This window comes from Lissotriton vulgaris, chromosome 7 (genome assembly GCF_964263255.1).
Source record: "Lissotriton vulgaris chromosome 7, aLisVul1.2, whole genome shotgun sequence".
NCBI lineage: Eukaryota > Metazoa > Chordata > Amphibia > Caudata > Salamandridae > Lissotriton > Lissotriton vulgaris.
Genome location: NC_141695.1, coordinates 552731258 through 552757374, shown reverse-complemented (window position 1 = coordinate 552757374; position 26117 = coordinate 552731258). Strand labels below are relative to the sequence as shown.

Sequence of the window (26117 nt, the reverse complement as noted above, 5' to 3'; positions counted from 1 at the left end):
TGAGCAGAGCTCAGGGAGACTCCCTTCACACGACGTGCGGTAGAAAATCTGAGAGCCTGAGCCTCTGGGGAGAACATTCTGGTGTGTGCTGTCGCCTGATTGGCTCCATTTTGGTCTATACATAATGACTAGGATAGTCATAAGTGTGGGAGCTTTTGCTCCTTTAGCTGAGGGCTACTTTACTTCCTGGTTGGTTATTACCAAGGTTTTTTGGTTATTACAGGCATATTATTGCTTTTTTATATACCGTGGGACTCCCACTCCGACGACGGGGAATGATTCAGCCATGTGAATCTATGAAAGACACCAATACTGGAGAACCACAGATTACAGGTAAGTAACTATTGTTCTTCACGGACAACAACACCCCCACCATCCACCATATGGTACTGCAACAAACAGGGCGGGGTGGGGTCGTGCACCCTTTGTCAGGAGGCTCTGCGCTTCTGGCAATGGCTGGAACACCAGGGCGTCACCCTGGTTGTTCAACACCTGGCATGTTCCCTGAACGCCAGGGCGGACGAACTCCGCCACCGGTTAATGATGGATCACGAATGGCGTCTGAACTCTGACGTAGGTCCAGGCCTCTTTCAGCAGTGGGGAGAGCCTTGGTTAGATCTATTTGCCACCGAAGAGAACGCCCAATGTCTTCATTTCTGTGCATTGGAATTTCCAAGGCGGCACTCGCTCGGAGACGCTTTTCGTCGCGAGTGGAGTTGCGGTCTGTTGTATGCCTTTCCGCCTATACCACTTCTGCCCAGAGTGCTGAAGCAGATCCAGCGCGACCGGGGTCATCCTTGTGGCTCTGGACTGGGCACGAAGATACTGGTATCCCGAGCTACTCAGCATGTCAGTTGATCCCCTGATTCGTCTGCCTCTTCAGGAGGACCTTCTGTAGCAGCAGCAGGGGACGGTCCTTCACCCAAACCTGTCCAGTCTCCACCTCCATGTGTGGAGATTGAGCGGCGACAGTTGAGGCCATTTGACTTGCCTCCTGAAGTCTGTGATGTGATTCTGTCAGCCAAGCGTCCCTCCACAAAATCGATATACGCTTGCAGGTGGAACAAATTTGTGGCATGGTGCACAGCAAAGGCTGTGGATCCTCTCTCTGCCCCGCTTTCAGAGTTTCTCCTCTTTCTTCTTTCTCTGGCCCAGCAGGGCTCTGCTCTGGGCACTGTCAAGGGCTACCTCTCTGCCATTTCCGCCTACTTAAGGCTTCCTGATCAGCCTTCTCTTTTCAAGTCCCCGGTTGTAAATAGATTTCTTAAAGGCATCATACACATGTTTCCTCCTGTTCCTTTCGTGATGCCTCAGTGGGACTTGAACCTTGTTCTGACCTATTTGATGTGTGCTCCTTTCGAGGCACTTCACAATTGCCCTCTTCGTCTTCTGACTCTTAAGACTGCATTTCTGGTTGCTATCACCTCTGCCAGGAGAGTGAGTGAGCTCCAGGCTCTATCTTCTAAGACTCCTTTCCTCTCTGTCCATCCAGACAAAGTTGTCTTGAGAACTCGCTCTTCTTTCCTGCCCCAGGTGGTTACGGCCTTTCACATCGGGCAGTCCATCACCTTGCCCACCTTCTTTCCGCCTCCTTCCAAGGAGGAAGCGGGGCTCCACCGTCTGGACCCAAAACGTGCGCTCTCCTATCTGGTTTTAACAAAATGGGGTGACCCTGTGTCCCTCAGAACCTGGGTATATGTGATTCACAAACAAGTGGTTCTGTCGGGTATTGACCATCTCTTTGGGTTAGGCTGAAGACAGCTCCAAAACACAAAAACAAGCAAAACTCTCTGATAGGCAAAGTTTTATATATATTAAAAGCAGGGAAAAAAGACAATATATTGGAATTACTTCATTCCACTACATTACTGACGAGTACTTATCAAATACGTGAGCAGTGACTGTGGTGATTCAAGTGACAAGTGCGATGCATATAGTGACACTTATATACAAAAACATATATTTACAATAAAATCACAGAAAAAGGGGACCGGGGTAAGTTAGAACGATGTATTTTCTATCGTTTTGTGGCCAGTTTTATATGAGTAAATGTTCCAAGGAAAACAAGTGGTTAGTGTCCATATTCCTGGAGTTAGCTTGGCCAAATGTAAGAGCGTCGACGTTTCGACCCTGGTTGCGCCCACCAACTGGGGCGCAACCAGGGTCGAAACTTCGACGTTTTTATAAGTGTCACTATATGCATCGCACTTGTAGTGGAATGAAGTAATTCCAATATATTGTCTTTTTTCCCTGTTTTTAATATATATAAAAACTTTGCCTATCAAAGAGTTTTGCTTGTTTTTGTGTTTTGGAGCTGTCTTCAGCCTAACCCAAAGAGATTGTCAATACCCGACAGAACCACTTGTTTGTGAATTACATATACCCAGGTTCTGAGGGACACAGGGTCACCCCATTTTGTTAAAACATTCTTTTGCAAGTACAGACTTGCGAGGGTTCTTTCTCAATTAACTTTCTTATTAAATTAAATCATTTCACACCAGAACATTTGTCTCTTACTATTATTATTATTAATCGGGTTTTATAGAGCGCAAACAACCCGGAGGCCTCGTAGCGCTAAGTACCGTCATACTAAAAAGGGAAAAAGTTAAATGAAAAGATAAGTTTTCAGATCCTTCCGAAATTTTAGAAGGCTAGGTTCACTGCGAAGGAGAGTGGGCAGAGAGTTCCATTCCCTTGCGGCATTCCAGGAGAAGGAGCGTCAATGCACGCCAATCAAAATTGAGACATGTCAGATAAAGAAACCTTATCTTACACAGAGGAGTATATTGCAAAGTTAATAGAAGACCAAAATTCCTCCAGCTTCCTCCTTGGTTCAGACAAAACAACTTCTGATGTAACGCTTAATGAAAAATTGATTAAACTAGAGCGTTTGGAAAAGAAATTGATCCGTTCCCGACTTCATGGACACGTGCTCACTAAATATCTGGCATCTAACATAATTCCAAAAGGACTGCAAGTGAGAAACGAGCCGGGAATCTTCATTGATGTACCTAAATTCAGAGAAGGCTTCAGCTTTGTGGCCAATAACTGCTCAAGGCACTGGATGGTGCTAGGGGTGGAAACAGCCATAGATTACGTCAAGAAACTAACACAGGAGATTGCTGATCTGAAAAAGGAAATCCTAGAAGACGGTGCGCTTGCTAACGCCAAAGAGGCATTGGAAAAAGCGGAAAAAACACTAGCGGAGTTCAATACAGTGACATTGAATAGAAAATTGAGCAAACTCAGTAAAGATATCCGCACATACGATAAAAAAGTCACGTATCCATACTTGGCAGACGAATATTACCAACAAGACGACCAAGGTTTCTATACCAACAGAGGCAGACAAGTACCTAGGAGATTCGCAACATTCTCAGATTCTTCTGCAGACAGCGGATCCGATTCAGAGCAAGAAGGAGCATCAACCAGCAGGCAAGCATTGGATGCCCCACAGCAACATTTTTTAGAGCAAGGCTACCGTCAACCCAATCGAGGCGGCACTGCCCAGCGAGGTTGGACACCGAGAAGAACATGGAACAAGTCGAAAGGAGCCCCGAGAGGGAACACGAGAGTGAGATTTTACCAACCGGAGGTACATGGGGAGATCTCAACCCGCAAGCAAACGTACAGATGGTAACCCAGCCCAAGGAAAGAAGTCCAGAAACAGCAGAGAACACACAGCGGGTTGACTGCAATAGTCCCCGCATGAACCATGCTGTTTTAGGATCGGAACCATCTCTACAAGTAACAACACCTGTGGCTGCAGTGGGAGAAGGTATGCAGAATAACCCTGAATACCAAGTGGATGCTCCTCCACCAGATGATTGCATTATTAATCTTTCCAACCATCAGATGTCCCCTGCAGAAAGAAGTGTTCTGAACAAAGGTCTTTCATTTGTGCCGAGCAACCGACCAGATGCCTTCACTACAAAATTGGAACTGCAGAAATTCTTCCGCAAAGTGAGGCTGCAATATTATTTTGGAAGGAATGAATACACCCCGAAAATGGCTGCCACGCCATTCAAACCACCATCTACTTTCACTCCAGGTTCATATTGCATGAGCCAACGGATTTTGGCATTTGAACAGATTGTAATGCAGGAAGTGATGACGAGTATTGAAGAGAGGCACTACATACGATATAACCTCACCAAGGAAGAGGCCCTTGCACTTAAAGAACTCAGCAACAACACCTCCATCATAGTCAAAGCAGCAGACAAGGGTGGTGCAGTTGTCCTACAGAATACGGAAGATTACGTGGCTGAAATCAAAAGCCAACTAGCTGTCACGGAAAGCTATCAGCCGATACCCAGGGACCCGACCACCAGCATAAAAGCACTGATTGAAACATTGGCAGAGGATGGGGTCAACAAAGGCTTCCTGAGCCCACCGGAGAGAGACTTCTTGATCAAAAAGGAGCCCCGGATTCCGACAATCTATACCTTACCAAAGGTACATAAGAGGTTGAACAACCCACCTGGAAGACCAATAATAACTGGCTGCGGATCCGTGCTAGAACCAGTAAATCAATTTATTGATCACTTCCTGCAACCACTGGTACCTGAAACTAAATCTTATGTGCGGGACTCAATGCACATCATTCAACTTCTGGAAGGGCAACCATATGACAAAGCCACACAGTTTATGGTTACACTTGATGTCTCTTCCCTGTATACATCGATACCGCAAGACAATGCAATCAAGGGCATCCAGGACATATTGGAGAAACGTCCTGCACCCCACTGGATACCCACCTCTTTTCTGATTGACCTTCTTGAGATCGCCATGAAGCGAAACTACTTTGTGTTCCAGCAACAATTCTACCTACAATGTAAAGGGGTAGCGATGGGAGCGACGTATGCCCCGAGCCTGGCGAATTTATATATGGATCAATATGAGGAACGTCACTTATATACAGAAGAAAATCCATTCATCGACTCCATTTCGATACGGAAACGTTACATCGATGATGTGATAATGATTTGGACTGGATCTGAAACTTACCTAAAAGATTTCTTCCTCTGGCTCAATGCAAGAAGTAAAGACATACAATTCACTATGAATTATGACAAAAGGAATATTGCGTTTTTGGATCTTGTTTTCAAATCGGAAGAGGGTGTAATAATCTGTGATCTCTATAGGAAACCTATGGAGAAAAATACTTTACTGAAATATGACTCATCACCCACGCAATCTACCGGACAATCTGCCCTTTGGCCAGTATCTGCGGATTAGACGCAATTGCACCAAGAAAACGGACTTCTTTAATGAATGTGAGACCCCCACCAAACGCCTACGTGAACGTGGCTATCCAGTAGGACTCTTAAAACGGGCCAAAAAAAGAGCTTGGTACTGCCCGAGAGAGGAACTATTGACCCCGAAGGACAAAAGTCCAGACTCTGCTGGTTTGGTCTGCGTCACCACTTTCCATTCAAAGAGCAATGTGGTGAAAAAGACAATAAAGAAATATTTGAACCTGGTGTCATCTGAACTGAATACTGAAACAACTCCACTGTTTGCATTCAAAAGAGGGAGAAATATAAATGACAATGTAGTCAAAGCCTTTTTGGAACCACCTAAACCATTGACTCTCAGAGACCATTTAGGCTTACCACCTATAAAAGGACATGTCAGATGTGGAACTTGTAAAGCGTGTCCCATGTGCATGGATGGACCATCTTTTGTCTACAACACCAAACCTACAACTTACCCACCCTGACTAACTGCAACACTGCTAATGTCGTATACATCATCCTCTGTCCATGCAACAAACCCTATGTAGGACAGACGACACAGAAAGTAAAATCACGCATATTGCAACACATGAGCAGGATTCGTTGTAAAGTACAGGGCGCACCTATGGTAGATCACTTCCTCACTAGTAACCATGATCCTACAAGCTTGCGCTGGCGCATCTTAGAAAAAATCAATGTGAATCCAAAAGGTGGTTCTTTATCCACCACACTGAGCAGAAAAGAATGTAAATGGATCCACATTTTGAACTCTGTAAGCCAGGGATTGAATGAACATGAGGAAATCTCAAAACAGATGGCGCTACTTTAATCTGTATTCTCAAATTAGCCCAATTTGTTGCAACACTTCTGTTTTCCATGAGACAACACACGATTATTGATGTTTGCTAACATTTACCTAGAAGATGCAATTTATATGTATAACTGTGTACTCTGTGTTGTTTTGAACGGAATGGCTCCATTAACTGTTTAATAACCTGGGATATTGCCATCTGTCATCCCGCCAATTACCCTTTCCGAGAGACCACGCCCCCTCCATGACTGTGCGTAGGTCGGCTCGGTATTCCTTTGTGAACGTTGCTTAGCAACCGACGCACAGTGCGTCCTCGAGGAGACCGGCTTCACGTCGTCTCAGGCTACGCCTCCATCCCGATTGGCTAAGCCGACTTTAGTCCCATTTCCGGTTTGGGGTTGCCTGGATACGAGTATACTTAACGTTCCAGTTCAAGCCCCTCAGTACGAGCGTTTCTCACGGACAGCTCGTTTGGCGTTCATATCCAGATCGCCTTTTGCTACATCGCGGAGTTTCATCGCTGATGTTACTGCATCAAGGGTAAGCCCACATACTGAACTCAGATCTATACCGAGTCAAATCCTTAATCCCAATTTTTAGGACTCCGTTAGCAATCTCCGTAATCGGAATTGCACCGGTTTTTAAGAATCACTTAGGCACTCCCATGGATAGATTAATACACTTTGTCACCTAGGCACCGTAATGGCAGGAATGTGGTTGTTTGAATCTTACACCACTTGGTCCTAAAATCCCTTTTTAAATCTTTTTTTGATGTAGGTTGACCAACGGGCAACCCTCTGGAATAAATCACCTCTTGACCGATCCCCTTGTAAGTAACCTTGAGCGACTCTCGTCATTTTTGACGTAATGTACAAGCATCTCTCTGATACCTATTCCTTTCCTTCCAGCCCCCCCCCTGTCTTGATAAAGACCCGCCGCGACCACCAACTGGGGCTCAACCAGGGTCGAAACTTCGACGCTCTTACATTTGGCCAAGCTAACTCCAGGAATATGGACACTAACCACTTGTTTTCCTTGGAACATTTACTCATATAAAACTGGCCACAAAACGATAGAAAATACATCGTTCTAACTTACCCCGTCCCCTTTTTCTGTGATTTTATTGTAAATAAATGTTTTTGTATATAAGTGTCACTATATGCATCGCACTTGTCACTTGAATCACCACAGTCACTGCTCACGTATTTGATAAGTACTCGTCAGTAATGTAGTGGAATGAAGTAATTCCAATATATTGTCTTTTTTCCCTGTTTTTAATATATATAAAAACTTTGCCTATCAGAGTTTTGCTTGTTTTTGTGTTTTGGAGCGGTCTTCAGCCTAACCCAAAGAGATTGTCAATACCCTACAGAACCACTTGTTTGTGAATCTCCTATCTGGCCCGCACACGCTAGTTCCGGGTGGATGACCAGCTCTTTGTTGGTTACGTGGGCGCTTAGAAGGGGCGGGCGCTGCACAAACGGACCATCTCTCGGTGGGTCGTGTTGTGCATCAAGGTCTGTTATTCCTTTGCGAAAAAGGAGCCTCCTGTTGGGCTGCGCGCCCATTCCACTCGGGCCATGGCGGCTATTACTGCCCTGGGTCGGGGATTCCCCTTGCAGGACATCTGTCAAACAGCTACGTGGGCCTCGCTGCACACATTTGCAAGACACTACTGCCTGGACAGCCAAGTCCAGAGAGATGGCTTTTTCGGCCGTTCCTTTCTCCAGGACTTTCTGGTGTGATCATTGGTTCGCAGACCCACCACCGGGGTTGGTATTGCTGGGGTATCTATTCTAAGGTAAGGAATCTAATACTAACCGGTTTCTTTCAGATGCACAAGTTACTTACCTTCGGTAACAATATATCTGTAAGAAACAGTAGTTAGTATTAAATTCCTTACTGCCCCACCCATCCTCCCCGTTGTGCAAACAGATATCTAGGGTTAAGGATATCCCATTCAGGGCACTAGTTTCATGGCACCATTGTCAGTCTCTGGCATGGCTCTGCGTTCCTGGCGCGGAAAGCTATGTACAAGAACTGACGTCAGGCGTCTAAGCACTCCCTCGTCATCCCGGCGATCACGACGCAGACGACGGATGCGGAGCCGCAAATCTTTCCGGGTCCAGTCTGATGCCTGGGGATATTCTAAGGTAAGGAATCTAACACTAACTACTGTTTCTTACAGATATATTGTTACCGACGCTAAGTAACTTGTTTGTTACTCCCCCTTTTCAGGGCCCTAGTTTTGCACACAACTACATCCCTTACTTCATGGCTCTGCACTTCTGGCATTGAAAAACAGAAAAGTACTGACGTCCGTACACCTGTGTGGCACCTATATAGGCCCCACAACATCATAACTGAAGCGAACAACGCCGCCTAAGTCACACGGAGCCGAATGGTGCCACCTGACGTTGTGCGCAGGGGGTATTGCTCAACAAAAGTTTCTGGATCCAGCCTGACGCCTGGGAAGGTCAAAGGTAAGGTATCTGCAGCTAGATAGTCTCTACCAGATAATGCGTTACCGAAGGTAAGTAACTTGTACTGCTAGAGCTACCATCATTTGAATCTTCATTGTTTGGGTCTCAAGCTTGTGAAGAGATTCAAAGTATAATTCCGTTTAAGTTACGTAAAGTTTTTTATCGGAACATACAAATAGTTGTCAAATTACCCAGGTCTTTCGGGCTGGGATTGATAATTCTAGTATTTAAATAGGTCTATTATCTGTAATTTATTGGCTGAAGAATTCAGTAGACTTTTTTTGTTTGATAAAATTTCTTCTAAAATTAGCAACTTATATGGTTATCTTTTGTGCATATTAGTGGAATTCAAAAGGATCTGGGTTCCTATATGTTATTTTAAATTACTATGTGCTCGAATCACCCCCAAAGTGGTATCTTAGCGAGGGGGTCAAGATGACGGGCTTGCGGGTAAAATAAACCACACTCTTAAAATAGGTAGGTCTTGAGCATTTTCTGAAATATGAGTGGTTTTCACAGGTGTGTAGATGTAGTGGTAGTTTATTCCAAAGATGAGACCTAGCCTTTCTGAACCTAGGGACTTTAAGCCAGGCCTTTGTATAAGATCTTAAAAGTCTGGGAGGGGGAGTAAGGCAACATTTTGGAGGCTTAATATGTGGGCCCTTGTCCATGAAGGGTGTTGTGGGTTAAACAGTAGATCTTAAAAATTCTGTTTCTGACTAGTAGCTAGTGTAGGGACTGCAGAAAAGGGGCAGTTGCTAAGCCAGTGGGGAGGTTGTAAACAAAACATGCGGCGATGTTCTGAACTTCTTTAAGGTTAGAGAACATCTGATTTATGGAGGCCAGGAGTGAGTTGCCATAATCCATACAGCTGATGACAGGCGCCTGGTCCTTGAGGTAGTAAAGGAAACACTCTTCTCAGCAACCGAAGCATATGGAAGCAAGATCCAGTAATGGCTGAGGTTGGTTCTGACATAGAAAGGGAATTGTCCAAATGGACTCCCAGGTTTTTTACCTGTAATTTTGGAACCAGGGCCAGACCCAGTTCTGATGGCCACCATTCCGGTGACCAAAGAAGTTGGGCCTGACCGAGTAATATGGGCCTGCCGTGGAGTCTGATTTGGTTTCAGGTTGTAGGAGGGTGATGTCGTCTAGGTGTAGTTCTCTGGGGCTCCCCTCTTCGACACATGGCATCCCTGCCTCGCCGCAAATCCCTATGGGGCTCCCTGTGGCCTTGCAGGAGGTTGCCCGGACTCCGGGCTTATCCCAGAGTTCCTCTCGGCCCTCTGAGCGGGCGGCTGCCTCGCCAGAGGCAAGCCGGTGCAGTTTCGACGCAGAACGCATTGTATGTATAGGCATTTATATAGCGCACTACTTACCCATAGGGTCCCAAGGCGCTTCGACCGCTGCGAAACCCTTCCTGGCTTCCCTGAGAGATGGTCCCTTAATGGGTATCTCCAGGGTGAGACCAGGCATCCCCGGCAGTCTGGTGGGGCCGTTAGTGAAGATGAGGCAAGCTAATGCCCAGAGTTGCCGAGTGTGATCGCTGATCAGAGTGGGCACCGAGGCGAGAGAATTATCGAGTCCGCTGACCCTGGTCCAGAAACCTGCCGCGCCGGGAATCGAACCCTGGTCCTGGGCCGTCCTCTACTCTCGGGTCTGCCGCCTCTAACTAGTGAGCCACACTACTTCACTCCGTTCCCTGGCGGTGCCGCAGGTGAAGGCCGGGGCATGGGGTGCTTTCCCTAAGTCCCTCTCTGTTCTCTACGCGGGCGGCTGCCCCGTGTGAGGTAAAGCCTGCGCCTTTTCGGCGCTGTTCGTTAGCCGAACTGGCTCAGACCCCACCCAATTCTTCTAGGGAGCACATGTTGGTGGAGGTCGACTTGGCGCCGCCAATGTCCACTCCGGTGCCAATCGACGTCCAGCCGGCGCCTGTGGTGGACTCCACGGCGCCTGTGGTGAACTCCACGGCGCCTGTGGTGGACTCCACGGCGCTGTGCCGGCGTCTGGTCCATGATTAGTCTCCAGAGGTTCCTTCCTCTCCTGGTCTCTTCCTCTGGAGACAGGACGCCGAATCGTTGCTTGGCTCCTCGCCGTCCCCGCAGCCGCAATCCTCGGACCCTCTTTTCCGCAGCTCGCGGTTGGTTCCTCCACCGGCTTCCACACCTTCCCTGGGGGTCCCTCAGGTCCGTTTGCAGCCGTCGCCCACGGAGGAATTGCTTTCTCCCCCGCGGCGCCCTACGGAGGCCAATGTTGCCGGGACATGGATCGGGTCTAGAGATCATCAGTCCAACAATACTTACTTGCACCCACTTGGGTGAACCACTCTTCAACTCCAAGTACCAGAATCCCAAGGGGCGACCCGGAGGAGGGGCTAGCGGAGTGCGGTCCATTGCTTTTGAATCTACAAATTGGCTCCCTTGAGCTTCGAGCTGACGAGCTCCTGGACGACGCACCTGCGTGCCGGTTCGGGCATCCAGGCCTTTGACAGTTGTTTGGCGGCCTTCTCTTCCACCCCTAAACCATTTCTCTACTGATGAGGGAAGTTATCCCGAAACCCGAGCCATGTCTCGGGTGACATCCAAAAACCCGGGACATGGATCGGGTCTAGAGATCATCAGTCCAACAAGTACTTACTTGCACCCACTTGGGTGAACCACAACTCCAAGTACCAGAATCCCAAGGGGCGACCCGGAGGAGGGGCTAGCCGAGTGCGGTCCATTGCTTTTGAATCTACAATGTTGCCTTTGTTCAGGCTATTTCCACGGCCACTGGCATTTTGCGAATGGATGGCCCAGTCACCCAATTCCCTACGGATAATCTCTTGGAAGCTCTCCACCAGGGCTCTGGTGGACTGGAGCTGTTCCTTCCTTTCGAAGCATCGCTCCACAACTCTCTTCTGGGGGCTTGTGGGCGTCCTGTCACGGGTGTTGCGGTGCCTCAGCTGCTCCTGCATCACCACCGTCCTTCTCCGCACGACCCAGTCTGCCTTTACTTCCACCCTTTTACTCAGGGCCCTCTTCTGCGGACTGCTTTTCCGTTCTTGCCAGTGGTGTTGTTTCATCTGACTCGGGAGACCCGGTGGTTGGATTCATGGGGGCGTAACATCTTCCCTTCATCCATTTCTGCTTTGTGGGTGCTCAACACTCTGTGTGTTGGCCAGGGCTACCTCCAGCCTGTGGGATTCTCTGCAGTCCCTTCTTTCTCATGTCTCCCATGAGGGTGCCTGTGCTGATCTACGACATCATGTGTTGGATGGTCGAGAGTTGGCCACGTTTATTCTCCGTGCAGCCTTGAACGTTGCTGATGCTCTCGGCCAGTTCTGTGGCTCTCAGCCGCCATGCTTGGCGGCTGGATGCTGTTTTTCTTGAGCATATTAGGGAACGTCTCGTTGACCTGCCCTTTGATGGTGTCCTTTTGTTTAATACTCATGTGGACTCCACCATTCTTGCGGGGCTCCGTCCTCCTTCCCTCTCCGTAGGCTGGCTTGTTGATCCTCCGGGGCTTGATGGGAGGTGTTATCCCACCTGCTTCCTGGAATCTGGTGTTTTGAGTGGCCTATTTGTATGTTCTGTGTGGTTTGACGTGCCTTCGGGGTCTCTTGGTTGGCCCCTCTCTTCTGTTGGCTGCTGGTTCAGCCCTTTTGGCAAGTGTGTATTTTTTTGGCTGATTGCTAAGCTGTCTGTGGTTCCTACCGCAGGTCTTATGTTCTTGTTCTCTGATGCAGGATTTTTCCCTAATAGTGGCTCCCATGTTTTCTTTGGAACGTGGCATACCCTAAGTGGGATACGTGTAGCTATTGTATAGCTCTGTCCTACGCTGAGAGGTTGTGGACTCCCTTTTGCGGGTTCCTCGCCTTTCCTGTCGTCGCTATATGCTGCTGGTGCGTTTTCTTTGATCTTTGTCTGGGTGTAGTGTGCGCTGCTCCAAGTTCTGTCATACTCAGTATCTGCTGCATCTCTGGACCAGCTTTTGGCATGCTGTCTGCTGCGTTGTGCTGTGTTGCATCCGCCCTTTTTTTGTCCGGCATTTCGACCTGGTCCTCTGCCTGGTGGGGGATAGGATTTCCTGGTTTTTCCTGTGTTCTGGTTGACTGCTTTAGTCCGTCCTACGTATTTATCCTCTTCTCTTCTGGCTGGTCCCACTTCTTTTCGTGGGTCGGTTTATGTCTGGAACGGTCTCCCTTTAGGGTTTGTTCTGGATTTCCCTCACCCTTGCCTTCGTCTTGCTCTTGGTTTGGTCTGGGAGCTCGGTTTCATGGTATTTGTCAGCTGCTGGCTGCGCACGCCTCCTCTTGTCCACAGCTGGGGACTCTGGCTTGTGCCCTTGTGCTCCTGCCTCTTGTTCTGTTGAAGCCTTGCAAGACTACATCTTTCTTCTCTCGCCTGCCTTCTTGGCTGAGGAGCCTTGTCCGCTGACTCGAGGCTGTGGCCGGTTCAGCTGACCCCCTTCACTGTGTGTGTTCTCCTGTGGAGGGCTTTGCCTCTATTTCTACCTCTTCTCCTTGGAGGTTGGGGTGATTCTTTTCTTCCTCTGTACTCCTCTGCTGTTGTCTTTCCCTCCGGGTATTTCTGACGGATGTCCCTGATACCTGGGATGGGCTTGGGGTATCCTAGCCTCCCTTCACCTCGTCCTTGCTTTCTTCTGCTTGGTGGGGTTTGGGCCACCCTTCTTGTCCCCATTACACATCCCCTGCTGGGCCCTGTGTATTCTTCCTACTGGGAGGCCCTCTCGCAGGCCCTCCTCCCTTCTGAGTATGGCTATGGTATCTATTCTACGTTAAGGAATCTGCGGCTAGTAGTCCCTATTCGATGTAGGAGCAACTTACCTTCGGTAACGATGTATCTGGTGGAGACGATTCTAGCCGTAGATTCCTTCATGACCCGCCCACCCTCCCCGTTCTACGAGTGCCCTCGATCGCTTCATCCCTAGTTCCACTCCTTCCTTTCTGGTGATTGGTTGGTAGGTTCATGGGTACTTCTGCGTCCCTGGTCTTCCAGTGTACGGCCTACTCATGCTCTTCTCCCTTTTTCATTGCTTGAAATTTCTGACTCCTCTGAGTTGGGATCTCTTGGCTGTACCTTGACCCATAGCTCTTTACCGGGAATGTGCCTCTCCTTGCGGGTGTTGTCTTGGGGTGAATTGTTGTTCTCCAGTATTTGGGGTGTCTTTCATAGATTCACATGCCTGAATCATTCCCCGTCGTCGGAGTGGGAGTCCTATGGTATATAAAAAAGTAATAATATGCCTGTAATAACCAAAAAACCTTGGTAATGACCAACCAGGAAGTAAAGTAGCCCTCAGCTACAGGAGCAAAAGCTCCCACACTCATGACTATCCTAGTCATTATGTATTATGTATAGACCAAAATGCAGCCAATCAGGCGACAGCACCCACCAGAATGTTCTCCCCAGAGGCTCAGGCTCTCAGATTTTCTACCGCACGTCGTGTGAAGGGAGTCTCCCTGAGCTCTGCTCAGTTTCTTTTTACTTTGGTTGGTTTTTTAACCTTCAAAGGATGTCTACTTCTAAATCCCTGTTTAGGGCTTGTGATTCCTGTGGAAAGCTAAGGCTGTTCAAGGAGGATCCTCTTAAAAAATGCATATACTGTCTGTATCCGGATAATGAGGCGAAGGAATGTAAGATATGCAGAACCTTCCCTCAATAGACCCTCAGGGACAGAGAGGGTTGTCTTCTCCTGTGGCTTCAGAGGATAAAGGACAAGGATAACCCTGTTTCAGAGGTAGGGAGCATTGCCTCGGGGTCTTCTGTCTCCTCAAGGAAGAGAAAGACTGAGGTTGAGGTGGCTTCTCCTAGGGCGAAAAGTGTTGAAGAAGGCCCAATCCTCTCAGGATTCTGGTTGGCCTACTACTTCCAAGAAGGTGTCTCCACCTGTGAAATCTGCGCCCTCAGGGAATACTGGAAAATCTACAGTTTCTAAAGCACCTACTCAAAAAATGTCACCTCAGTTTACACCTCTGGCCATGGCAGAGTCAAAGACAGCCTCATCGTCGCCATCTCTTCATGTGGTCACTTCTTCCACTTCTACAGTGACTTTCTCCTCACCAAAATCAGCTATGGTGATGTCTTCAGCCTCCTCACTGTCTACGTTGGTTCAGGTACAAATTAGACCCATCCCGTCGACGAAGATAGTTCCATCGATCGTCGACGCTCCACCATCGACGGGAATCCTGAAGGTACCGTCGACGAGCTCTTCGTCGTCTATTCAGGCGTCGACGATTATCTTGCCCTCAACGAAGAGGGCCTTACCGTCGACGACACCCTCGTCGACTAAGTTACCGTCGACGACACCCTCGTCGACTAAGTTACCGTCGAAGACACCCTCGTCGACTAAGTTACCGTCGACGAAGTTACCATCGGCGAAGAAAATGATCCCGTCGACCACCTCGTTGACGAAGCAGACAATTCCGTAGACGTCGACACAGTCGCCGAAGAAGAAAACAACCTCGTCGACGAGTTCGTCGATGAAGCCGCTACCGTCGACAGGCGCTCCGTCGACGACGGATCTGACAACGCAGAGGAAATCAGGCTTGTCATCAGCACTGGTGGCTCCATCGACGCCTCCACTGTCTACCTGTATGGCAGTGCAAGTGTGGTCAGCTAAAACATCCACAATACCTTTGCCATCACCGGCTACCACTGCTTCGCTCCTACAGAAGCGTGGTTCATCCTCCACAACTTTGTCTCCATTAAAACTGCCAGATAAATTATTGGATTCTAAGGAAGAAGAATCCTATGAGGACGACACTTTCCGTGCGGCCAGGAGCCCTTCGGACTTGCTCATAAAGATACAAGATTTGGATCAGGAGGAGGAGGAAAATTTCCAGGAGCACTCTAGTCGGGAGACTGTGTCTGCACCTAGCATGCAAATGCCTATGGATTTATTCCAGAATCTCCAATATATGTTGAGCGATTATTATCGCAGGTTTCCACCTTCAGAATCGGGTGATTCTCATGTCTCTACGCCTAGGCCAAGAACATCTAAGACTACTTTAGGACCTCAAGAATCAGTTTCTCAAATGTCAACTGAGGAAGCACGGCCCGCAGTACCTTCTTCACCAGTACCATCTCATCAGGCAGGGGGTGAGAATTCGTCGGAAGACTAACAAGAAGACGGTGAATTGGACGACAAATCAGTATCGTCGGAGTGGGACGACTATCAGGCACAAACCCCTTCCCCAGCGGCCCCGCCTATGGCGGATTCTCCGCCGGTGGACATTGCCAGCTTTCATAAGATTATGGATAGAGCTACGAAAAGGTTCCTCATCACAATGGAAGCTAAGACGATTGCTTCCTATATGATTTTAAGGATTTGCCGCAAAGACAGAGTTGGTCTATTCCAATCATTGACTTTATATGGAAGGAAGGTCTGAAAATAATGGCTACACTAAATTCTCTACCCGCAGTACTACCTCGGGTAGATAAGAAGTATAGAGCACCTAGTTCGTCACCGGCATGCCTTATTGGTCAGGCTAAAACTGATTCCGTAGTTACGCAGGCAGCTCAAAGAAGGGCTAAGAATCCATCTGCACAGGTCTCTGCTCCCCCCTGATAAAGACGGTAGTCATCTGACTCAATAGGGAAGAAGGTGTCAACTATTGCGGCATCCAGGGTCCGACCCGCAAATTCACTTGCAATACTTGGAAGGTATGACAGGCAGATGTGGTCTGACATATCGCCTTTCATCGAGAAGCTTGCAGAGCCAGATAGATCTGAAGCAAAAAAGATCCTAATAGAGGGAGAGAGCGTTTCATCTGAAATAATTGATGCTGCAGTGGATGTGGCAGCCACAAGTTTCAGGCAGCTGGCGGGAGCAGCTGTTCTCCCGAGGCAAGGCTGGTTAAAAGCTACATGGACATGGCCTCTGATGGAGAGTTCCTTTTTGGTCCACATGTTGACGAGGCATTACAAGCCATAATGAAAGACACAGAGACGGCACGGTCGCTGGGCTCTCTCCAATTTCGAAAGTCTTCCTTTCGTGGCGCAAGAGGAAGAGGCAATTTCTCGAACAGACGAGGTTATTCACAGCAACGCTCCTACAATAAAACCCAGGGAAATCAAAGATACCAGCCACACAGTCAACAAACATATGGCCAAAGGAGAAATAATTACTCTCAATCAAGAGGAAAAACCTCTTATCGAGGAAGAGACAACAACAAGAGCACCACTTTGTCCCAGCCTGAAGCAAATTGGAGGAACAATATCCCGATATTACTCAAATTGGTCCAAGATTACCACGGACAGTTGGGTCCTGGACTTGGTTTCCAGAGGTCACATTCTCGAATTCGTCAAAGCCCCTCCAAATTCTCCCCCAAAAGGACCACCTCCAGCTCATCTCAAAGAGCTGTTTTCCCAAATACACTCAATGATTCGGAAAGGAACGATAGAAAAGGTACCTCAACATCAGAAGGGAACAGGATTTTATTCAAGATTTTTCCTGATCCGCAGAAAGTCGGGGGAATGGCTCCCCATCCTCGACCTGCGTGCCCTCAACAAGTACCTAAAGAAATTATCTTTCAGAATGTTGACGCTTCAAGAAATCCTCCAGTTTCTCTCAGTAGGGGATCACATGGCAACACTCGACCTTCAGGACGCATACTTCCATGTGCCCCTTTTTCCCAGACACCGGAAGTTCTTACGGTTCAGAGTGGCTGGCAGGGACTTCCAGTTCAAAGTACTCCCCTTTGGACTACGTTCGGCCCCCAGAGTAAAGTCTCACCTGACTCCATCACAGAGGAAGTCGTTCTTGGGAGCCACGCTGGACACAAGACTCAACCAAGTGTTCATATCAAAAGAAAGGCAGGTGAAGATTCGCAGGATGGCCTCAACACTACTAACAAAGTGCGTTTCTGGTCGCAAGTTCGGGATGATCTCGTCCTGTATTCCTCTCACCCCCAACTGTCGCCTGCGAATGCGACCCTTACAGGAGGAACTCAGTCGTCAGTGGGTGCAAATAACAGGCTCATTCGAGGATGTCATCAACATAAGTCCTGGGATGAGAAACTCCATCCAGTGGTGGGGGCAAGATGACAACCTGCAGGTGGGATGCACATTCCAGACAGAAGGACCCAGATTCATCGTGACCACGGATGCTTCTTTGGAGGGCTGGGTCGCCCATCTCCAAGGGATGACAGTCCGTGGCAAATGGAACATGCAACAGAAAAAACGGCACACAGATCTGCTGGAATAAAGAGCCATTTTTATTGCCATGAAATCCTTTCAGGCGATCTTAGAGGGCTCTACGGTGTTGATACGAACGGACAACACAACCAGCATGCAATACCTGAACAAGCAGGGAGGCACAAGATCGGCCCGGTTGTCCCATCAGGCGCAGCAGATTTGGAATTGGGCCCTGGATCACAACATCAATCTGTCGGTGGTCCATGTCCCAGGGGTTGCCAATGTCCTAGCGGACTCACTCAGCAGGTCTGCCGGAAGCAATCGCGAATGGGAGCTACATCAACCATCCCTGGATCAGATATTCCGAGAGTGGGGTCATCCCGACCTGGATTTGTTTGCAACAGATGCCAACGCTTTGCAAGCTGGATAGCCCACAAAGACTCGTGCGGGGATGCCCTTTCGATGAATTGGTGTCAAATATTTAGATACGCTTTTCCGCCAATTCCGTTAATCCCTAAGATCATCTGGAAGATGAGGAGTCAGCCATGTCGTCTAATCCTGATTGCTCCAAGGTGGCCCTGGCAATATTGGTTCACAGAGCTTCCCCTCCTCTCGGAGTGCAGGCCAATACAACTGACTCGAATACCGAATCTCCTGACAGTTCAGAGGGGCAAAGTGTACCATCCGGACCCAATTTCTTTGAAATTATCAGCTTGGCTCCTCAACACAATGAATTCACCCACTTAGACATTCCTCACGATTGTCAAGAGGTGCTAGCTAACGCCAGAGCACCATCAACGATTAAGACCTACAAACTCAAGTGGAAGCGTTTCTGTGCCTGGTGCCAGACTGTTGATCTGCATCCCATTCATGCTAGACCAGAACAAATATTACTTTTCTTCCTGCAACTGGCTAGATCGGGTTTGGTGCATTCAACCCTGAAGGTATTTCTGGCAGCTATTTCCCAATTCCGTCAGGACGGATCGAACTCTGTTTTCTTCAAGAATAATCCAGCAATTTTTCAAAGGTCTATTTCGTATGTTTCCTCCGATTCGACGACCACCTCCTGCTTGGCATTTGAATTTGGTGCTAGCCCAGCTCATGCGTCACCCCTTTGAGCCGATACATAAGATTGACCTTAAGTTTATTACTTGGAAAGTCTCCTTGTTATTGGCTTTAACATCTTTCAGAAGGGTCAGTGACATTCAAGCATTCACGTCTAAACCGCCCTTTTTACAATTTACCTCTGATTCGGTGGTACTGCGTACCAATCCAAGGTACATGCCCAAAGTCCCATCGGACTTTCATATATAATGAGCCGGTAATCCTCAAGACATTTTTTCCAAATCCACAAACACCGGCTGAGCGAGCTTTACACTCTTTGGACATCAGGAGATGCCTCAGGTTTTATCTTTCAAGAACATCAGCTTTGCGCGAGACAGATCAGTTGTTTGTGGCCTATGGCGGACTGCGCCAAGGCTGTGCAGTGTCCAAACAGACTATCGCCAGATGGGTCTCGTCAACAATTGGTCTCAGTCATCAACAGGCAGGAAAACCCTTACAGGCCTTACCAAGAGCGCATTCTACAAAGGCAGTTTCCTCTTCCACTGCTCTATTCGCTGGGATGCCTCTTCTACAAATCTGCAGAGCTGCAACGTGGTCCAGCAGGCACACGTTTACGAGGCACTACTGTCTGGACTCAGCAAGTGATGCTGATGCTTCGGTGGGAAGAGCAGTTCTTCGGAATCTTTTCCAATAAGGTGATCCTCTGTTCTCCCGCCTCCTCTATGCTCTTTTAGACGCTTTACCATGTCTTTTGCATTTTATCATTATGCATGTATATGATACTAGTAGCGTCTATGAGCATTTTGTAATGAGTACTGCTATCCATTCTGATTCAGGCATGTGAATCTATGAAAGACACCCCAAATACTGGAGAAGAACAATAGTTACTTACCTGTAATCTGTGGTTCTCCAGTATTGGTGTCTTTCATAGATTCACGTGCAACCCGCCCACCTTCCCTCAGAGGCTCCCCCAGGCAATTATGTTGGTTTCACTCCTGTGCGAGAAAATCTGAGAGCCTGAGCCTCTGGGGAGAACATTCTGGTGGGTGCTGTCGCCTGATTGGCTGCATTTTGGTCTATACATAATGACTAGGATAGTCATGAGTGTGGGAGCTTTTGCTCCTGTAGCTGAGGGCTACTTTACTTCCTGGTTGGTTATTACCAAGGTTTTTTGGTTATTGCAGGCATATTATTGCTTTTTTATATACCGTGGGACTCCCACTCCGACGACGGGGAATGATTCAGGCATGTGAATCTATGAAAGACACCAATACTGGAGAACCACAGATTACAGATAAGTAACTATTCTTACTTTTCAGTTCTGTCCTTGTTGTCCCTCACTGTTTATAGACTGGGTTTCCAGGCCACTTTCGTCTGATTTTTTTTCGCACACTGTTCCCATATTCTCAGTTTTTGTTTGTGATGGTTCCGCGTTGTGGAGCGAAAAAGTTCCCCGAAGAAAACGGACGTTGGCGTGTCGGGGCAGGGCTTATGTGATCTTGCTGACGTCATGCCTGCGGACGGCGTCAGGGCGGAGTCACGTGGTACCGCCCCACGGCATGCAGAGATGCTGTGGCAAAGAAAAATTTCCGGATCCAGTCTTACGCCTTGGGATTATTCTACGTTAAGGAATCTGCGGCTAGAATAGTCTCTACCAGATACATCGTTACTGAAGGTAAGTAACTCGTACTTCTACTACTGAAAATGTTTAGTAGTTAATTCTGTTGGTCCTTTTAAAGGTCTGCAGAGTGTGTTGTCTCCATGTTTGAAATGCTTTATTTTGTGGTTTGTTTCCAGGGCAACAATTGTATCATTGGAGGACTTTGAACAAAGGCTGAATCAGGCCATTGAAAGAAATGCTTTCTTGGAAAGTGAACTAGATGAAAAGGAGTCGCTGCTGGTTTCTGTGCAAAGATTGAAAGATGAAGCAAGAGGTAAGACTGAATAGTGAATCACCTTTTCACCATCCATGATTTCCAGTCATATATTTTCTTGATAAGCAAAACCCTTAGGGAGATAAATTTCAGATCAGAGCAACATTTTTGGTAGATTTCCAAGCTTGTGATTTGTAGTTTGTCCACAAGTCCAAATAAAGTGCATTTTGGTTTAAGCGTGCCCATGTGGCACCAGTTTTAGGAAAGTAGTGTGTTGATACCATCACATTTTGTATATTTACAATAATATTAAACATTACAATAAATGATGCCTATTTCAGAACTGAATTTTGACATTGCTTTAATTTGAAAAGTAGGAACCTAGCTCCTTGTCTTAAATAATTGTCTTCAACGCCAACGTGGACGACGTCACAGAAGCACAGCATCGCGCGCGGCTCCGCTGACGTCACTGACTCCATAAAAGGGCTCCCCCGGCGTGATGACATCAGTTCCCTTTTTTCAGCGTCGTCTACGCTAACGGATTTTCTAGGGATCCTGAGTAGCTTGTTTGTTACTCTGTTACTGTTGGTTGTTTCCAGTGTGTTCTTGATTCCTGCCGAGATGTCTTCGAAGAAAACTGGGTTCAAGCCGTGTGGAGAGTGCGGGAAGATGATGTCCATTACGGATCCGCACGAGTACTGTGTATGGTGTCTGTCTTCTGACCATGACGTCTGTCATTCCGAGAGAGAGTCGGATCAGAAGTCTAAGTCTCCAAGTCGTCGAGATCGGAGGGATTATGTGTCTCTTTCTCCTGTTGTACCGAATCCGGAAGGTGAGGCATCTCTTGTGGAGTCACCAGAGCGGTCTCCGGCTTCGGCATCGCATCCTTCCCAGACGCCAATGCATCCTCCACCACAAGAGGAGGAAGTGGCTCCATTGCCTGAAGGGTCTGTGACTCAGGTGCATCATCCCGAAGATCTGGTTGACTCTGTCCCGGTTCCTCGACAGGAGCAGCATATGGGTTCGTACCCTCCATTTCCAGGCCCAGGGCAAGACCCAACGCATTATTTAAATGCAATGTATGGGGTCTTATCAAGAGTCATGTACCCCTCTGGAGCTCCAGTTGGTCCCATGGGTTCGATGGCCTTTAGTCTAGGCGTCCCTCAGACATATGCTCCGGCGCCTTTTATGCCAGCACCGGCTCCATCTTGGCATCTATTAGTGCCGAGGTCATCGACTCAGATTCCATCTTCACTGGCTCAGGTCTTGACTCGACCTTGTAAGCTCCGGACTGATGCTCCGAGCTCAATGCCGGCGCTGGCTCTGTCTGAGTCTGTTGTGGCTCCATCAACGCCATTCCCATGGATGAGGTCTAGGCGGGAGGCTCAAAGGCTTCTGGAGGAACGAAGATATAGAGCAGAGGAGATGGAAGAGGGAGAACTGCAAGAATCTGATGATTTATTTGATGACCTTAAGGAAGCAAGTGGTTTGGAGTTTTCTCCGGCGTGGGAGCTTTCCTCTGGTCCTGATGCCCCATTGAAAGATGTAGCACCATAGCACATGGTCATTAGAAAGGCATGTATCTAAATCGGCCCACTGCGGAGTTTAAATCAAATATTTTGACTGAGGTACTCCATTCTCTCTCTTCAGTGGTGGAGCCTATGCTACCTTTTAATGAAGCAATTACAGAGCCTGTTCTAGAAGTGTAGCGTAAGCCCTTTTTGTCACCTGCACTATCAAGGGCTGTAGCAAGGAGGTATAGAGTGGCTCCTGGGGATCCAGACTTTTTGTCTTCGCATCCATCTCCCAAAAGCTTGGTAGTTCAGACAGCCTGCTCCAAAAAATCTACAGGTGCTTTTCCTCAGGTGCCTGGTGACAAGTAGTCTAAGAAACTGGACCAATCAGCGAAGAAGGTTTTCTCTTCATCTAGCATAGCCCTCAAATCATCAAACGCCACATGCCTTTTAGGGCGTTATATTCATGCTCTAAAGGACTCTGCGAAGCATTTGGTTCCAAAGATTCCTGAGGAGGACAGGCATAACTTCAGTGAGGTTCTTGCAGATACACAAGGTGCTGCTCGCCAAGTGATACAGAGCGGGTTGGCTACTGCTGACTCTGTGGCAAGAGTGAAGGGGTCATCTATTACCACCAGGAGGGCTGCTTGGTTGAAGACACCTGAATTTTCATCTGATGTTCAGGCCACTTTAATTGATCTTCCATTTGATGGTTCGGGCCTGTTTAGAAAGAAGGCGGATGCTGCCTTGGAAAGGTTCAAGGACAGTAAGGCGACTGCTAGATCTTTAGGTCTTCAGTCCAGAGCATCTTCTAATAAGAGATTCAGAGGATTCGGAAGATCTTCCTTTCGCTCTTACAATTAACCGCAGCAGCAAAATTCACTGTACAAATTGTACAGGGGTAGAAACAGGGGACATCCTAGAGGTCGTCAAGCCTCCTCCTCCTCCTCTTCCTCCTCCTCCTCTTCCTCCTCTTCCTCCTCCTCTTCCTCCTCCTCTTCCTCCTCCTCTTCCTCCTCCTCTTCCTCCTCCTCTTCCTCCTCCTCCTCCTCCTCCTCTTCCTCCTCCTCTTCCTCCTCCTCTTCCTCCTCCTCTTTCCACCCCCCCTCCTATCACAGCAAAGCAGCCCTAGATCCGCCATTCCAGATCATGTTGGTCTGCTTACTCATTTTCTACAGGATTGGGAATCTGTCACATCAGACCTTTGGGTTCTCAATCTTGTGGAGAATGGGTATGCTCTTCCCTTTCGGGAATTTCCCCCAATTTACCCTCCTTTTTTTTTTTAAATCTTTTTATTAGCATAGTATTTAGAGCAGTAACATGCATACATTGTCACATATACAAGCTCAGTAATAATCCTGGTGGTACATGCATGCGTTTGCTCAGAGCATATATAGACATAGTGAATTCGATTTTTCATTTTGTCGTTGAACCAGAACAAACAAACGAACCCAGTTCGAACCCGTTCCCACCCTCCACCCCTAAGAAATCCCACCCGACACTCTCTCAACAGGTATATACCTGAAATATCGACAATTGGGTCACCCCTAATGCAGTAAAACGTGATTTATGTTGAACACACAGGTAGGGTGGGGTAGTGTGATCGATGGGTCGGGGCCACCCGTACCCCATCACAGTGCACCGTAGGTAGTGTCCGTGCATGGAAGAGTGAATCAGGGCATAATTGTACCACGAATGGCTATTCTTGTGTATCCCCTCCATCCTCGTCATTTCCAACCTCAAATGCCCCCAACGTGTCAAACCATTCCAGTGAGATCGGCGTTCTTCGGAGGCCCCTACTTTCCTCCCTCTGTAGTGCTTCACCTTCAGCCTTACCCCAGCGCACTACCTCCGCCTGCCATAGGTCAGGGTTGGGCGGTTTGGATGATTTCCATCTCATCGTGATGGCACGCTTCGCCAGCAACAGGGCCAGATCTGAGAAGCGCGTCGCCACGGTTCTGGTGCGTGTTGATGGCTCCAGCCCTAGGAGTGTATGTTCCAGTGTAGGTGATCGGGGCAGAGTACCAGCCTTCTCGAGCGAGTCATGGACAGTGGTCCAGAAATACCCCAGTTTAGGGCATTGCCACAGCATATGTACCAGCGATGCGTCGTCAGCATCGCATCGGGGGCAGTTGCTTTTGGATGCAGGGAACATCACATGGAGGCGGTGCAGAGTCAGATAGGCTCTGTGTAGTAACATCAGTTGGATGAACTTGTATTTGGGGTTCCTAGCTACTTTTTTGGGGAACTGAAGTATGCGCTCCCACTCTTTGTCTCTCAGTGGCCTTCCAATATCTGCTTCCCATGCCGTCCGAAGTGGAGGCAGTTTAAGTGCCCTCCCCGTTTTGATGCTAGCTGTGAGCCACCTGGTCAGATGGCCGCCTGTGCCCATGAGGTAGAGCATTGTGACGAGAGGGTTCGTAACAGGCTCCCGCCCGTCAGGTGACCATTTGCGTGTGACATAATGGCGGATTCCGGCATGCATAAGGAATGAGCCGCTGGGGACGCCCTGTGTGGTTCTGAAGTCTTCGACAGATAATAGGTGCCCCTCCGCAAATAGGTCACCCACGTGTGTCACACCTGCGTCATGCCAGGGCTCCAGCAAGGTCGTCGTGAGTGTACCCGAGCCCAGTGGTATACCCAATAGTGGGACCGTGGGGGCATAAGGCGTCTCGGGGGACGTGTACTTTAATGCCTTCCGCCAGTACGTTATCGCCAGCCTGAGAAGTGGCGGGGCGTTTCTTGGTAGATCCGAGCCAGGTAGGAGCAAGATGTGCACTGTCCCCTTAGCATGGTCGTCCTTTGAAACATTAATCTCATGAAGATTGCGGCCCGCCACCCAGTAAGCCAGCCATTGCAGCTGACACGCATAATTGTAAGCTCTGAAGTCCGGTAAGCCCATGCCACCGGAGCCGGAGGGGAGCTGCAATTTGGCCAGTCCTATGCGCCTGCAGCCATGTCCCCACACAAGTTCGGTGAGTAGGGAGTCGAGGGTCTTAAATGTTGCTGCTGGGATCTGGAATGGCAAATTGGTGAAGTAGTAGATGAGACGAGGGAGCATCACCATCTTGGATATTGCCACCCTGCCGGGTATTGAGAGCGGTAATGTTAGCCAGAACTGAATTTGTGACTTCAGCGTTCTGATGGCCCTCCCCAGGTTGCCATCTATCATCATGTCTGCCTCTCTGTATATCTGCATCCCAAGGTATCGGAAGGTGGTTTCCGCCATCTGGAATTCATGAGGGGCGAATGGCAGGGGGCAGACCCGCCTGTGGCTGCAAAGGTGAACCCATAGGACTTAGACTCGCTGATGGTGAGGCCAGAGATCGCTCTAAAGTCCTCAAAAACCTGGGAAACAGGGCTCAAGTCGCCCCTCAGGTCACGAAGATACAATATAATATCATCCGCGTACGCGGATACAATGTGCTCCGTACCATGCCGTTGTATGCCATAGCGGGGGGCCATCGACCTGAGCCTACAGAGCAATGGCTCGAGGGCAAGGACAAAGAGGAGAGGGAAGAGCGGGCAGCCCTGCCTGGTGCCTCTTGCTATAGCTATGGGATCTGAGATTTGATTGGAGGTACGCACCCTGGCCGTGGGGATGGTATATAGCAATCTGACCCAAGCGAGAAATTCGGGCGGTATCCCGAATTTTAACAGGGTGGCGAACATATAGTCCCATCGTAAGGAATCGAACGCTTGTTTTAAATCCAGAGATATGCAGCCTTCGGAGCCCGTGTCCACATGGGCTCCGAGCATGAGCTGGGCCAAGCGCCTAAGGTTCATGGCTGTATTACGGCCCATTACAAAACCACATTGATCCGGGTGGACCAGCTGTGGCACATATTGCACGAGCCTCGACGCCAGCACCTTGCTCAATATTTTGGAATCAGTATTGAGAAGGGACAGGGGTCTGTAATCGGCCATCTTCAGACCATCTTTGGCCGGTTTCAAGAGGGACGTGATCAGTGCTTGCATGGATGATTGCAGTAG

The 26117-nt window shown here is 48.5% G+C and overlaps 1 protein-coding gene across 2 annotated transcripts in view; it reads left to right on the top strand.

Moving 5' to 3' along the window:
- NDEL1 (nudE neurodevelopment protein 1 like 1) overlaps positions 1 to 26117 on the top strand; it is a 418831-nt gene that overhangs the window by 175653 nt on the left and 217061 nt on the right. For both annotated transcript variants that reach the window (XM_086930644.1, XM_086930645.1), the window contains exon 5: positions 20534 to 20670. In XM_086930644.1, coding sequence (XP_086786770.1) covers positions 20534 to 20670 — 137 coding nt within the window. The remainder of the gene's footprint in view (positions 1 to 20533; positions 20671 to 26117) is intronic.